A 14,063-nucleotide genomic window follows, 5' to 3' on the forward strand; every position below is an offset into this window, starting at 1 on the left:
GGGATGGGAGCTTCAGGTTTTTACTGAGGTGCAGGAGGTTGCTGAGGAAGGGGCCCCATAACAAGTGTGTGGTTCAGGTGGGAGGTCTGCATAGAAAGGGACGGAACTCATGTAAACAGGCTCAAGCAGGGCTCATATCTACTCAGCTTAACAAGGCTTAACAAGACTCAGCTCATAAAACTGAATAGAACTGAATTTAGTTGAACAAACTCAAGCTCCCTAAACCAAATGAAACTGAAACTAATACAAATCATACCCACTTAGCTTAACAGATTGCATTTCTCAGAATTAATTCAGTGGATCTGAACTTGGGCCAATTACACTTCATAGAGTGGAATTAAACTGGATTGAATTTAACTCAAATAAACTGAATTGGATTTAACCTAATCAATCTCTCCAAGATCCACATCAACCTACATCAAAATAATGGACAGTAATCAATCTGAACTCAACTCAATTTAATATAACTCAACTCAGTCTAAGTCAACCTAATCCAACTCTACCTGCTCACCCCAACCTAACATACTCAGACCAACTCAATCTAATGTTAGTCAATCAATGGAGATGAATGTAAGTAAACTCAACAGAAATGAGTCCAAATGAACCCAAGTCAGTTGAACTCAGCCGTACCTAATCCAACAACCCAGCTCATTCTGACTGAAGCCAACTCAACACAGTCAAGAACAGCTTCAACTCAATTCAACTGAATTGAAATGAATACATTTTTACTCAGTTAAATTCAACTTAATCCAATTCAGTGCTGCTCACTAATTAGCCAAGAGCAATTTTAAGCCAATGAGTAGAAATAAATGGAACTAAACTGATTAGAGTTGAACTAAACTCAATTTAATCCACTTCATCTCAACACAATTGAAACCAACTTGATTTCAGCTCAAGTCAATTAATTCAGTTCAATTGAGAGCAACTTGATTTCAGCTCAAGTCAAATAAATGTAAATGAACAGAATGAAATAAAATTGAACTGAATTTGGCTTATGTGCTACCTCCTATTAGAAGCCAAACCTGATGTAGGGGCCATCTCAGGCTAATCACACTGGGCTGTAAATTACTAACTTTTACATCTTTCCCTCCTAATAGAGCATAAGTTTCTTGAAATGTTTTTGACAATCCTGGGACATTATATGTGTAGATAAACACATGCTAAAAGATCTCAAATAAATTGAGTTGAAATGACCAAAACTGTACTGTACTAAAAAATTCAATTCAACTCAAAGTTTATTGAACAGTGATTCAATTCCACACACACTGTGCTATGCAAAACTAAGCTGAACTAAAATCAAATTATTTGAGCACCTATTGTGTATCAGGTGCTAAGTATGTAACTGTATTTTATGTAAAGCTTGTATCTCATTGAATCTCTTCAAACCTGAGATGTGGGTTAATGACATAATTTTATAGAGCGAGATACTGAGGCTCAGAACAGTAAAGTCATTTGGGAAGGAGCAGATCTGGGACTTAGGCCAGGGTCAGGTGGTGTCTACTAGTCCCTTCTGCCTCATCTGGAGTTCTTACAGGGTCTGTCTGGTACTCCCGACTGTAGAGTTCATGACAGTTGTTGAAGATGTACTCATAAGTAGAGTTGAGGCAGGCTTTCACACAATCCTTCACCACCTGGCTGGCTCGGGGCGGGCTCTGGAGTTCTTGCACCTGGAGGAAGGGAGGTGGGCATGGATGGGTAAAGCAGGGACAGGAGGTGCCCAGGAAATGGCTATAAGTGGTTCTGGGTTTAAGGAAACATAAAACAGTGTGAAAACAGAGGGTCACTGCGAAAGGGTACTTGTCTCCAGGAGAAGTGCTACTTTTAGGAGCTAAGAGTCCTGGAGAATTCTTCTTGGAGAGCTAATGGGACTGGGTCCCCTTTCCTACCTTCATGCGAAAGAAGGTGATGCTGGTAAGAAGGTCCACAGTGGATTTGAGGTCCTGGAGTCTTTCTGGGCTGCTGGCTGGGAAGTTATTCTGTTGGAAGGGAGAAGAGAGGTGGAGTTATGGAAGAAGGTTAGGGGAGGATGGGACACAGTGTTTCAGGGGAGATTCAAGAGCCCTCAAGTTTCAGGAGGTAGATTGGGGGTCAATGAGAACGCCTTGAAGCAACTGGGAGGTCTTCTTGGATGCACCAAGTAGGTTGAGAAGGAGCTGCTCACATATGTGTATACGTGTTAGAGGAACACACTCTGCACATTAGAATGGGTCCTCCCATGGGCACACCTGCTAGAGGCTGTCCTTTATGGGTACACACATGCATGGCAGTAAGCAAGTCACCATGCACGCACTTCTCACCCGATACATGGAGAGGTCTATCCGCAGGGAGTTATGCAGTTGGTCCAGGAGCTTCACAAAGCGTTCTTTCTGGGGAAGCAGAAAAGGAGGAGGGTGGATGGAAGCAGAGACTTGGGCATTGAATGTAGCAGTGAAAGGCAGCTGCCATATTGGCTGAGGGTTTAATATATAGTAAAAGCATCCCATCCACCATTGAACTGAACCCTTATAATATCCATTTCCATTCTACAGAAAGGTAAACTGAGACTCAGAGAGATGTGACTGGTACAACGCCACACAGCAAATCAAGTCCAAATGGGAAATCTGGGAGCTACACAGGGTTTCACCACCACAGGTTTGGGTTCTCCCTCATCCCCCAGCCCCTGGGACTGACCCCAAAATTGGAGGCTGCGAAGCGGTCGGAGGCAGACACGTTGGTAGAGGCGGTGGTATGAGCATAATAGGCATTGATGTTGGCAAGCAGGGTGCTCATAACGGCAGGTACCCCAGGACACATGTACTTGGAGGAGAGGCAGGCAAAGTGGCTGGTGGAAGGGAGTGGGAAGCACTGGGCCTGGTGTCCAGCCAGGAGAGGCTGTAACCCTGCAGAATGCCTCCAAGACAGCACCCTGACTCCTCCCAATCCCCCAAACAGTCCCTTTCTGTCACCTGATTCTGTCCTTTGAGTTTTTCTGTCTCCTCTCCAGGTTGTCTCCTGTCTCTGTCTCTAACTCCAGCTCTAATCCCTGTCACTGTGACCCCCAGCACTGGTACTTGCCTACCCTCCCAGAGGAATTATATAACACCTACCACACCCACTTCTTCTCTGACTCCTTTTCCTATGAACCCCTTCCATCTCAGATCTGGCAGTATCTGCCTGGTGACCCCCTTGCCCAGTTTCTTGCACCTCTCCCTGATGTCCACCCCAGCCTACAGCCTCACGTCATGGCTTGGTAGATGGACTCGACGCCATAGCGCATGGCAAATTCATCCACAATCTCCTGGGCTGTCTCATCATAGTAAACTTTCCAGGCATCATCACCCTTGGCATCCGGGATCTTCACAACCCCATTGTTCTGCATGTCAGTCACAAAGTGAAACAAGTTCTGCCAATACAAGGGAGAAGGTGTATCAGAGAGTGCAGGGGGCCAGAAGGGGTCTGGTCTAAGGCATCTTACATTATCTGTCTGTTTATTCATCTACTCTTTCATCCATCCAGCTATCCAAAATTTCACCTATCCCTCATCCATTCTTCCAATAATTCATCCATCCATACACACACGCATCCACCTATCCATTCAACTACCCCAAAATTTATCCATCCACTAATTCACAATTCTGATAATTCAACCACACATCCCTCTATCCCATACATTTACCCGCAACTTAATCAATCCATCCAACAATTCATCCTTCCACCCAATCAACCATCAATCCACTCATCCATCTATCATCCATCTGTTGATGCATCTATTCACCCACCCACCTGTCTAACTACCCCAAAATTCACCCATTACACCTCTGTACTTCCAATAGTTCATCCATACATCCATCCACTCACCCAGCCATTTGTCCACCCACCCACCCATCCTTCCATTCATTTACCCATCTATCCATCCATTGATCCATTCACCCCTTCAACAACCCCCAAATTTATCTATTCTTCCTCCCAGTAAATCATCCACACACCCATCTATCCCACCTACTACATACAATGTAATCTGTCCAATAACCCATACATATACCTATTCAGCCATTTGTTTCCCATCAATTTATCCATCCATCCATCCATCCATCTGTCCACTCATCCATCCATTATCTATCTGTCCATTCATCTAGTCAGCCATCCATCTATCCGACTACCCCCAAATTCTTCCATCCATTCACCTATACTTCCAATAGTTTAACTAGACATCCATCTGCTCATCCCTCCTACATCCATATATTCTTTTATCTACTCAATACTCATTCATTTATTTAATTATTTATTTTCTCCAGGGGCCCCCAGGTACCTGGAAAAGATAGACTCAGACACAAACAGCCCAACCTTGAATGTTCATGGATGGGACAGATGGGAGACCTGGAGCTAGGTAGTAAGAGTCTGCCTGGAGGTCAGGGAAGGCTTCCTAGAGAAGGGGACCCTGAAGCTGGACCTTGATGGATGGGGAGGAGTTTTCCAGGCAGACAGAATGGCATAAGGGACAGCCTCAGAGGTCCAGGGGAGTGTGGACGGTGTGGCAGAAAAGAGGAAGGAGGAGCTGGGGCAGGTAGAAATGGTGAGCGGCAGTGTGGGAGATCATAATGAGCTTTGTGGGCAGGTTGAGCAGTGGGCCTCACCTCATGCAGACAGGTGTACTGGACATGGTAGGGGGCCACCTTCTCCTCGCCCTTGATTTCCACACTGATGTGTAGCCGAATGGCACCTGACACAGCAGATTTGTCAGTCCGCTTGTCTACAGGGCAGAAAGGGATTGCAGTGTCAGAACTTTCCTATCTGGCCCTGGGCTATTTTAATGTATGTATGTCTGTTGCCTTCCCGGACTCCCTGAAATTAAGGTCTGGGTGCCTGTCCTCAGATTGGATCCCTCAACTTGTGTTTCTCCCATTAGACTAGAATTCCTTAGGCCCCATCTCTCCCTTCCAACTAGGATCCCAGACCTTGCTTCCTCACTCAGATTAAATTCCTGGCTCTGCATGTCCCTCCTTAGACTAGAAACCCTAAACACTGCTTCCCTCCCACCAGCTGAGTTCCCAGGCTCTGCCTCCCCAATCAGATCAAGCTCCCTCGAGTCTACTGCTCATCTTGTTGTACAGGGTTGCAGCCTCCCCCCAGGTCAACCCAATCCAAAGGATGCAGGCATCCTTTGCCTGCAAGCCCTGGGCACAGACCACTGGAAGATATCCCATCAGAATGGGATATCTAGATTTCTTCCAAACAAAGAATTTCCTGGACTCTGCCCACCCTTCTCAGACTGGGTTCTTCTTACACCTTCAGACTAAGTTCACAGATCCTGAATTCTCATCAGATTGGGCTCACAGATTCCACTCATCTTCTTGGACAGGGCTGGTGGGTCTACAGCTCACTTCTCAGGTTAGGATGCCCAAACTATGCGTATACCTCCTTTCTTAGATTCGATTCTTAAAGTTCAATCTTCCTTCTTAGGTCAGATTCCTGAGTCTATGCCTCTCTGTTCAGACTAGGATCCCCAGGTCTTACTCCTGCCTCCACCATGAGACTGGAATACAGAGATTCTGTCCCTTCCTCCCCCTACCAAACCAAGCTAAGAATTGCCTAGGTTATCCTCTCAGCTGGGGTGCTTCCTGCTGCCATCAGACTAGGCTCCTAGACTGACTCCTCCTGACACTGTGTCTCTCCTTTCCAACTAGGTTCCCTGTCTTGGCTGGCTCCCTGGGGCCTCCTCCCCGCTCCACCCCCTGCAGACCACCCCCTCACTCACCCAGGTTGTACCACACGTCCATCTCGCCACTGAGCGTCCGCACCTCGATGATCGTCTGTCCCAGGAAGTCATCAGACTCCCTCTTGAACCGTTGCTTCACTCGGGATTTAATATCATCATCTTCGTCCCAGACACGGACCTTGATTCGATCTGAGGAGTTGTGACATTCACTGCAAGGGGGAGGCAGGAGCAAGGGTCAGGCAGCTGGCTCTGGCTGGTACTAAGGTCCCCAGCAGGGAGCTCTACACGGGATTCTGGGGACCCAGCCAGGCGCTTACAAATGAAAGTTCTCCTCCCACACGGGGTTCAGGTTCCCATAGATGGTTTTCGTCCGTTTCTTGGTCTTCCCAACCTGCACAGTGACATAGGGGTCACTGGATCCCGTCTTGTCCTTTGCCTGCAAGCCCTGGGCACAGACCACTGGAAGACACATAGGACAAACATAAATGTGGCTCGAGGAAGGACGTATGCCGGAAAGAGTCACTGCCAGAGGCTACAAGCTGCTTGCTGAGGAGGCCTCTGATATGGCCTGAGGGCACACTGGCCTTAGTAGAGAGTTAACACCCAAGGAACCCTCAGCCAGTGAAGGATGGGAAGGTGCCCCAGGGTCACCCCTGGGGTGGGACATTCTCAGGGGTGTGCTCTACACTGTGCCTCTGAAGTTCCCCAGTGGAACTGAACCTCCATTGACCGCAAAGTCACCTGCTCACTGGTGCCCACCTGAAGGGCATCTTCTTTTCTTGCTCCCAGAATTCTGTCTCCACCCCCCACCAGGGCTTCCTGGGACCACCTCCAGGACACCCACCTGCCCTGAAATCATCTTGGGGTCTGTCTCCTAAGAAACCCAAATGAGATATGGCATGGATAAACACCACAAGGGCCCTGCCCCTAGGGTAGGACCACTCTGCAGTGGGAGCTCAATACTGTCCCCCAGTGGTCCCAGGTGGGACTGAGCCCCAGGTGTCCACAGCACTGCCTGCTGTTGGCACTCTGTGTAGAGCTCCTTCTCTTCCAGTTTCACTTCCAAACCCCCCAGGGCTTCCTGGGATCACCTTCCAGACAAACCATGTGCCCTCAACTCCTTTTCCTGGTGTCTGATTCTGGGGGCACTAATCAAGATGCACCCAGATACTGTCATGCACATAGTTTTGGAGGCATACATGTTCACCTGTGGGCATAAATGTACACACACGTGGACATGGGAAAGACATGGATATGTTCAAGTCTGTGCAGCAAAGGGAAGGAAGAGGCCTGGGAGGGAGCATAGAAGGCTGAGAAGGTCCCCCTACCCCCCAGCCCCCACCCCGGGCGGCCTCACCAGTGATGCTGATCTTGGCTGACCATTTGGACGTGCCATCCAGCACGCTCTGCTTGACTGCTTTCATCTGCTGTGTGTGTGCGGCCTTGGTCACAGCAAAGACCTCCTGGATGAGTTCGAAGATCTCGGGCTTGTTACGCTCCCGGATCTTCATGCGGTCCTTGAGCACCATGATGATGTTCTGCGTCCGGTCCTCAGCCCCGTGCTTGGAGCTCTTCTCCGCTGCCCCTGCGGAAGCGGACAGCCCGCACTGTCCGGGGAGCGGGCCTCACCGCAGCCAGCACCCCGACTCCCCCTCCAGAGCTCCCTCAGCAGCTGCCATGGGCATTTTAAGCCATGGGGGTTCATGAGAATCAACCCCCCCCCCCCCAAACAGAGCTTCCTGCTTGTTTTCTGAATCTCCGCACACCCTCTGAATCCCCTGCTTCTCCAAGACCCGTCCCTTCTCTGAGCTAACCCTAACCCTACCTAACCCGTTTTTCTCAAGGGGAATGAGTGCCTCTCATTAATCCCGCCCCTTGTAGTTAAGCCAGTCTGAGTCCCGTCCCACCCTTTTTCGGCTCTCTCACCTCGCCTTTCCCTCCTCTCAACCCCATTCTTCCGTCAAAAGGAGTCTTGCCCAAACACTCCAACCCGCCCACAGCTCTGCCCCTCTCTTCATGCCCCTCCCATCTCGCAAATCCTTCTCGTTCTGGCCCCGCCTACCACCCTGCTTCCACGGAGCCCCCACCCCCTTGCCCCCCCCCCCCGCCCCGCCCGCGCCAGCGCTCACGCTGCAGGCAGTCGGCGTTGAGCAGGTCCTGGCACTTCTCGTGGCACTTGACACCGCACTCGGTGCAGCGCATGCCCTGCCGCGCGATGCCCCACAGCAGCCCCTCGCACTCATAGCAGTAGGTGGGCGTGGTGGCCGTCCACACCTCGAAGTTGTGCGGTGTCGTGCACGAAATGGGGTAAATTAAGGCTTGCAGGGTCTTCTTGTAAACGTGGTTTTTCTGCGAGGAGGGAGGGGGTGCGGTATGGGGAACAGGGCCCTCGCCTGGGGGCCCTGTCCTGCCGGTACCCTCACCCTATGTATAGTATATTCCAGTCTCAGTCCCTCCGCCGCCCCCACGCGGTCAGAATCCACAGGTTGCTGTGTACAGAGGGTGCTAACCCGATGCTGAGCTATCCAACCCTGGGGACTGACGAATGCCTGTCTCTGCCACACCCCTTTCCTCTTCCTCCAGAAGCCCCCACCTCAGCCCATGTTACAACCCCACGCACCAGCTCCTCGTTGTTCAAAGTGCTGGAGGCCAAGGCGGATGTGATGCCTGCTTTTCTGGACTGGACCAGGGACTGGGGCGGGATGGCACCAACGGAGTCACGGAGTAGATTGACACCCATGGGATAGTCACCGAGAGCAGAATCCACAGCCACAGTTTGGGGCCACCAGCCACAGAGTCAAGCCAAAGTCACAATGAATAGGACACAGCAGCAGGAGAACAGGCAAAGAAGTGACAGAGGCTCTGGTTTAGAAGGGACCCTGGAAGGTGAGCAGCCCTACACCCCTAACTCATCCCCCTCCCCACGGGCCAGACTTGGCCATGGTCATCAGCCACACTGTGAACCAGGGTGGGGAGTCACTTGCCCTCTTCCCCACCCATGAACTGCAGGACACAGCAGGGCCCCTCCCCAGAGCCCATGGGTTGGGGGCCAGTTGACAGATCCCAATACAGGGGCCTGGGAAGGAGACTCAAGGGGCCAGGTCACTATCACTCACTCACCATGGCCTGAGGCATCCATGCAGCACACAGGGTAGAAACCAGATTACGTTAGTCCCAGAGAACACCTCGCCAGCCCCCAGTCCCAGGTCTGCTGTGGGCAGTTGTACAGGATGAGCACTGGGGGAGGGGAGGGCGCAGGCACTCACCAGGTCACTCACAAGTGGGATGGGCTTCCTCTTACGAATGTCAGGCATGCTGTCAATGATGATGAGACCACCCCCTGGGCTGCAAGACACACAGGAGGATGTCAAGAGCCCAGAGAAGTTCCCCTTCCTCCAATGGACATCAGCTGAGGCTGGGGCAGGTCACGTGATTTCCCCAGGCATTAAGAATTTAATTGTGTCCCCCTTCCAAAAATATACATTCAACTTCTAAACCCTAGGACTTCAAAATGTGACCTGTTTGGAAATAAGGCTATTGCAGAGGCCATTAGCTAAGATGAGGTTGTACTAGAGTAGGGTGGGCCCCAGTCCAATACGGTGGTGTCTTTATAAGAAGAGAGACACACAAGCAGAAGACAGTGGTGTGACAATGGAGGCAGAGATCGGAGTGACACATTTACAAATGAGAATTACTAAGGACTGCCAACAGCTCCCGAAAGCTGGAAAGGCCAGGCAGAAATTCTGCCCTATGGGTGTCAAGGTAGCACGGCCCTGCCCGCACCCTGATCTCAGACTTCTGCCTCCAGAACCATGACAGAATCAATTTCTGTTGTTTTAAGCCCCCATTTGTGGTAGTTTGTCACAGGAAATGAAGACATTGGGCCTCAACTTCCTTGTCTGGAGATGGGGAGATGATGCAGGCACCCATGTTTAATAAAAATTTGAATTAAGGGAAACCTAAGTAGTATATAAAAATATCAATGAAACCTTTCTTTATGCTCAAAATTGAAAATATATGTGTCTATTGAAAATCCAGCCTGGAAGAAGTGGTTTCAACTCCCAGGGGAATGAGGGAACTGGAAATTGTGTTCTTGTCTCTTGGAAGTTTTACAGTAGCCAGAGGACTGAATGAGCGCTGTGACAGACGCCATAGTGACCTGTGTGAATTCCCTTTACTGAGAGGTGCACTCATTCCAGGAAAGGTTCGGCTGTGGCTCCTCTCCTGAAGGTTCTCGCTGGCCAGTGAGAGAGGTGCCTGGCCAAAAGGTATCTTGGACAAGCTCTAAGGTGAAGTTCCTGCTCCAGCACCCCCTGCAGAATCAGGCAGAGGCTTGGGGACTGCTGAACCACATCTTTGCTCAAGCTGCTTCCCAGGCCTGACCCCACCTGCCACACAGGTGTCTCCTAAGAGAGCTTCCTCCATCCACCACACACACAGGAATCCCCATCTCAGTCCCTGCTCCGGGTCTCCCGGCCCAGCACACCTGTTTATCTGTGAATCACAGCTCCTGGCTCTGTTTGCAAAAGAGCTACAAGAAAGTCACTCTCCTGCTGCTATTTTAAAACATTAGTGTAATTTAAGAATATCTTTTGCAATCTCATTATCCAAAGGCTGAACCCCGCCTCCCCGAATATCAGTAACTTAAGAAGTTAGATGTGACAAATTGCTCCATTAAAGACCAAATGACTATTGTTAATGAAAGTGCCAGCAGCCACAGCAATAGTCTGGGAGATTTAAAAGCAGAATGAAAGCAAAATATTCACTCTAGGCTTGCAGATGGGCAGTGCGGGAAAATGGGTTTTTTCTTTATCTCGCATTTATTTTTAGAGGGAAGCACTTTTGAATTGTGTGACTTGGGCAAGGCATATACCTCTCCGGACTCAGTTTCCCCACCTGTAAAACAGAGTAGTGCTCCCCCATGGCTTTGTTGTGAGGGCTCAACATGTTACTACCTTTGGCTCCTGAGTGTCTTTTGATAGTGGTTCCGCTGTTTCTCTCACCCATGCCCACTCTGTGCCCCGTCTAAATGGAACCTGTCCCTGCCCTTGCTGGCTACGGTGCAAACTAGACTCAAGCTCTGGGTTCAAAACTTCCTCCCAGCCCCAAAGCTCCATTACTCACCCGCCTTTGAACCACAGGGATTTGGACATCTCTCCTTCTCCCCGGGCCTGTGGAACAGACAGATGTGGTGAGTGTGGCTGTCCTTCCCCAGGGCCAGGCAGTCTCCAAACCCACTGTCTTCTCTTTTGGTTGTGGGTCAGGAAACCTGGAGACCTAGTCCTCACTGTGTGTCCTTAGAGAGCTCACTGTTTTTCTCAGCTTTTCCATCTGTGAAATGGGAGAGAGGAATTCTTCTCTGCCGTCAGCCTTCATGGATGTTAGTCTCCTCATCTATCAACCTGAGGATGTGTTAGCATCATTCCAGCAAGAGCTTATGCTTTTGTAGCCTCTGGGGATTCTCAGGGGCTGGTTCAAACACTCACAAGAACCTATTGTTTCTTAAACTCCCTACAGCCTCACCTGCCTGTCTGCTTTTGTGCCTCAGGGCCCTTGCCCAAGCTGTACCACCTGTGTGTACATGCTCCCACCTTCTGCACCCAAGAAACCTCCATTTATCATTCAGGTCTCAGTGTAGACTCTAGTCTACACCTCCCATGTCCCATGCCATTAACTAAAGGGTAGCGTGGCTGAAGGGGGAGTGGGCAGCACTCTCTTCTGAAATATTACTGAAGTATTTTGAATACTTTAAGTGTCACCTCCTCCAGGGAATTTTCCTAATTGCCTTGCATTTTTTTATGTCCCATCTACAAAACCCAGAGAGCCTGCCCACATTTATTTTTCTTGTCATATCACTGGTTCCAGGACAAGGGTAATAGCTGTTGCTTTGCTTTTTTTCTTTTTTCCATTTAATTTTGAAAGTTATTCAATAGACTTTTCACTGTATATTCTTTTCTACCTTTTAAACTTGGAATCATGTGAATATCTTATTTAGTAAAAAATAAAATATTTTTTTTAAACTGACAGGAAATTTGATTTGAAATTTTTGTGGCTCTGATACTGGATGGTTGAAAATTTTGGGAATGTGATTAGGATCTCCTCTTGCCAGCCTCATCCAAATTATCCAGAAGATCCCCCTGGATAATAACACCGCTCTGTCTGCAGCCCAGAGTCATTTGAATGACTGGAGGAATAAGTAAAGGGTCTCAATCTTGCTGCACATCTGAATAGTCATCACCCTGACCCTGACACTAATTTTGTCTCTCACTGAATTCCCTTTCTAACACTGACCTGGCTCTGGACCTTTCCCAACACTGACAGTAACACCCAATATGATTCCAAGCACTGATCTCATCCCTTGATACCAATTCTAACTCTGACCTCTGACTGCTGCCTTAATCTTGATCTCTACCCCTATTCCTAACCTCTACCCCTGTCCATGAACTTGATCCCTGACATGGCTGTAGCCATGACCTAGGTCCAGGGCACAGCTCACTTCTCCTCCTCCCCTGCTTAGAAATATCAGATTGGCATAGGAGAGGCTGGGCTGGATCTTGGCATGGGGGATGATAGGACAGGCAGGTGTGGGTGAGACCAGGAATGGTAGAGCCAGGGCAAGGGCAGGCAAGCATGGGGCCGGGTTGGTATGCGTGGAGCCATGGAAGGACCAGGACCTATAGAGGAACAGACATGGTGGATGGGGTGAGGAAGTAGGCATGGCCAAGCTGTCCATGGGGTGTGGCATGGACTGCTGTGGTGGGTAGGGCTAGGAAAAGGACCAGTGTGGCAGGAGCATTAGGGGAGTGGGGGAGTGGGCATGGCCAGTCTGGGTACGGTCATGATGGGGGCACTGGGCAAGAGTGTGAGCTGGCCAGGGCTCTTACTCACCTCCTGCAGCTGCAGCCGCACTTTGTTGAAGGCTCGCAGCCAGTTGGCCTTTGCCCTCGACATGGAGTCCTGACCCTCCTGGCCTTCCTCATCTTCTTGTGGCCTGAAACTGAGGCACGGGGCATCCTGAGGTTCCAGGGCGGGCTCTCCCTCCACCCTCTGCCTTCTGAGTGATTCCTGGTCCTTCAGAGACACTAGGACCCACCTGTGCCACCCTCTGACCTGTCCCAGTGCCTCTGTCCTCTTCCCACATGCCCATCACCTGACAACTTTGGGTCCCCAGACACCCTTTTCTATCCTTCTGGCCCTGAGACCCTTTGTAAATCTATTTTCTCAGGGTCCTCCCAATGCATTTGTGACTTCTCCAGCCCCTCACAACCCCTAAGACACCTTCATGACCCAGCTTGACCTCCTCTAACCCCACTGAACCCTCTCTGACCACCTGGGCCCATCTTGATTTCTTCAGTAAACCCATGGTCCTGTGACAACTCTGCCCTCCCCTCCAATTCCCTAGGTCCGTGTTCGCTTCATCATGGCATCACTGACCCCTGATCATGGTGACCTTGTGACAGTCCCTCAGCCCCCTCTCATTACCTCTCCTCAGCTTTGGGGGGCTCAGCTGTAGGCACCTCCTCAGGCACAGCTGGCTCAGGGGCCACTTTGGCCACAGCGGGGGCCTCAGTGGGCAAGGCCGGGGCCTTGTCCTCCTTCTCTGGGGCAGCTGGCAAAAGACTGACACGCTTGAAGTCCTTGGGCTCAGCCACGGCCGCCTCCTGGTGCTCAGCATAGGCACGGATGTCATCAGGCACCTCCTCTTCCTCTTCCAGCTCTTCTTCGTCCTCAGGCAGCTCCTCCTCCTCCTCCAGGAAGTCCTCCAGGTCCTCATCCAGGTCCTCATCCAGGTCCTCATCTAGCTCCTCGTCCAAATCATCCTCATCCTGGTCCCAGTGTGGCGAGTCCTTGTGGTAGCTGACTGAGCTGTGGCAGGAGTGGTAGGAGTCCCGGTCCCGCTCGTCCTCCAACTCGGAGCCCTGCAGGCTCTGCTCATCTGGGTCAAAGTCCTCGCTCAGCTGTGAGCTGCCCTGGCTCAGCTCCCCTGAGGAGGCATAGCGGCTGCTGCCTGTGGGGCTGAGGGGATGGGTGGGGCTCAGGCCAGGCACAGAGCCAGTGCCCAACCAGCCCCAGTCCCACAGGTCCAACACCCAGTCATTTACTCAGCACTGCTGGAGCACCTGCTGTGCACTGGGCCCCGCCATAGGTGCCAGGGAAACACAGCCATGAGCAAAAGAGACAGAAAGCCTGCTCTTGTGGCATTTATGGTCTAGGTGGACAGACAATAAACCAGATCAATGAACTTAGAGATCATTGATGACCTACTGTGTGCTGCCCCTGTCTACGCTCCTCCCACATGCTGAGTATCCTGAATCAATGTCTTCACCACAGCCCCCATGGAGACCTTGGGCTCCTGCGATGTTGCCAT

General features: G+C 50.6%; 1 protein-coding gene across 11 annotated transcripts in view; it reads right to left on the reverse strand.

Moving 5' to 3' along the window:
• Positions 1-14,063, reverse strand: part of UNC13A (unc-13 homolog A) — a 57,802-nt gene that overhangs the window by 22,326 nt on the left and 21,413 nt on the right. For all 11 annotated transcript variants that reach the window (XM_045853093.1, XM_045853096.1, XM_045853091.1 and 8 more), the window contains 16 exons: positions 13,178-13,711; positions 12,584-12,692; positions 10,820-10,866; positions 8,962-9,040; positions 8,816-8,821; positions 8,316-8,387; positions 7,825-8,044; positions 7,053-7,280; positions 6,013-6,154; positions 5,735-5,904; positions 4,614-4,729; positions 3,219-3,382; positions 2,671-2,821; positions 2,298-2,366; positions 1,887-1,976; positions 1,533-1,667 (listed from right to left, as the gene is read on the reverse strand). In XM_045853093.1, the coding sequence (XP_045709049.1) occupies positions 1,533-1,667; positions 1,887-1,976; positions 2,298-2,366; positions 2,671-2,821; positions 3,219-3,382; positions 4,614-4,729; positions 5,735-5,904; positions 6,013-6,154; positions 7,053-7,280; positions 7,825-8,044; positions 8,316-8,387; positions 8,816-8,821; positions 8,962-9,040; positions 10,820-10,866; positions 12,584-12,692; positions 13,178-13,711 (2,332 nt within the window). The remainder of the gene's footprint in view (positions 1-1,532; positions 1,668-1,886; positions 1,977-2,297; positions 2,367-2,670; positions 2,822-3,218; positions 3,383-4,613; positions 4,730-5,734; positions 5,905-6,012; positions 6,155-7,052; positions 7,281-7,824; positions 8,045-8,315; positions 8,388-8,815; positions 8,822-8,961; positions 9,041-10,819; positions 10,867-12,583; positions 12,693-13,177; positions 13,712-14,063) is intronic.

The sequence above is a fragment of the Phyllostomus hastatus genome, unplaced genomic scaffold (assembly GCF_019186645.2).
Source record: "Phyllostomus hastatus isolate PE091 unplaced genomic scaffold, TTU_PhHast_1.1 phas_contig_98, whole genome shotgun sequence".
Classification (NCBI taxonomy): domain Eukaryota; kingdom Metazoa; phylum Chordata; class Mammalia; order Chiroptera; family Phyllostomidae; genus Phyllostomus; species Phyllostomus hastatus.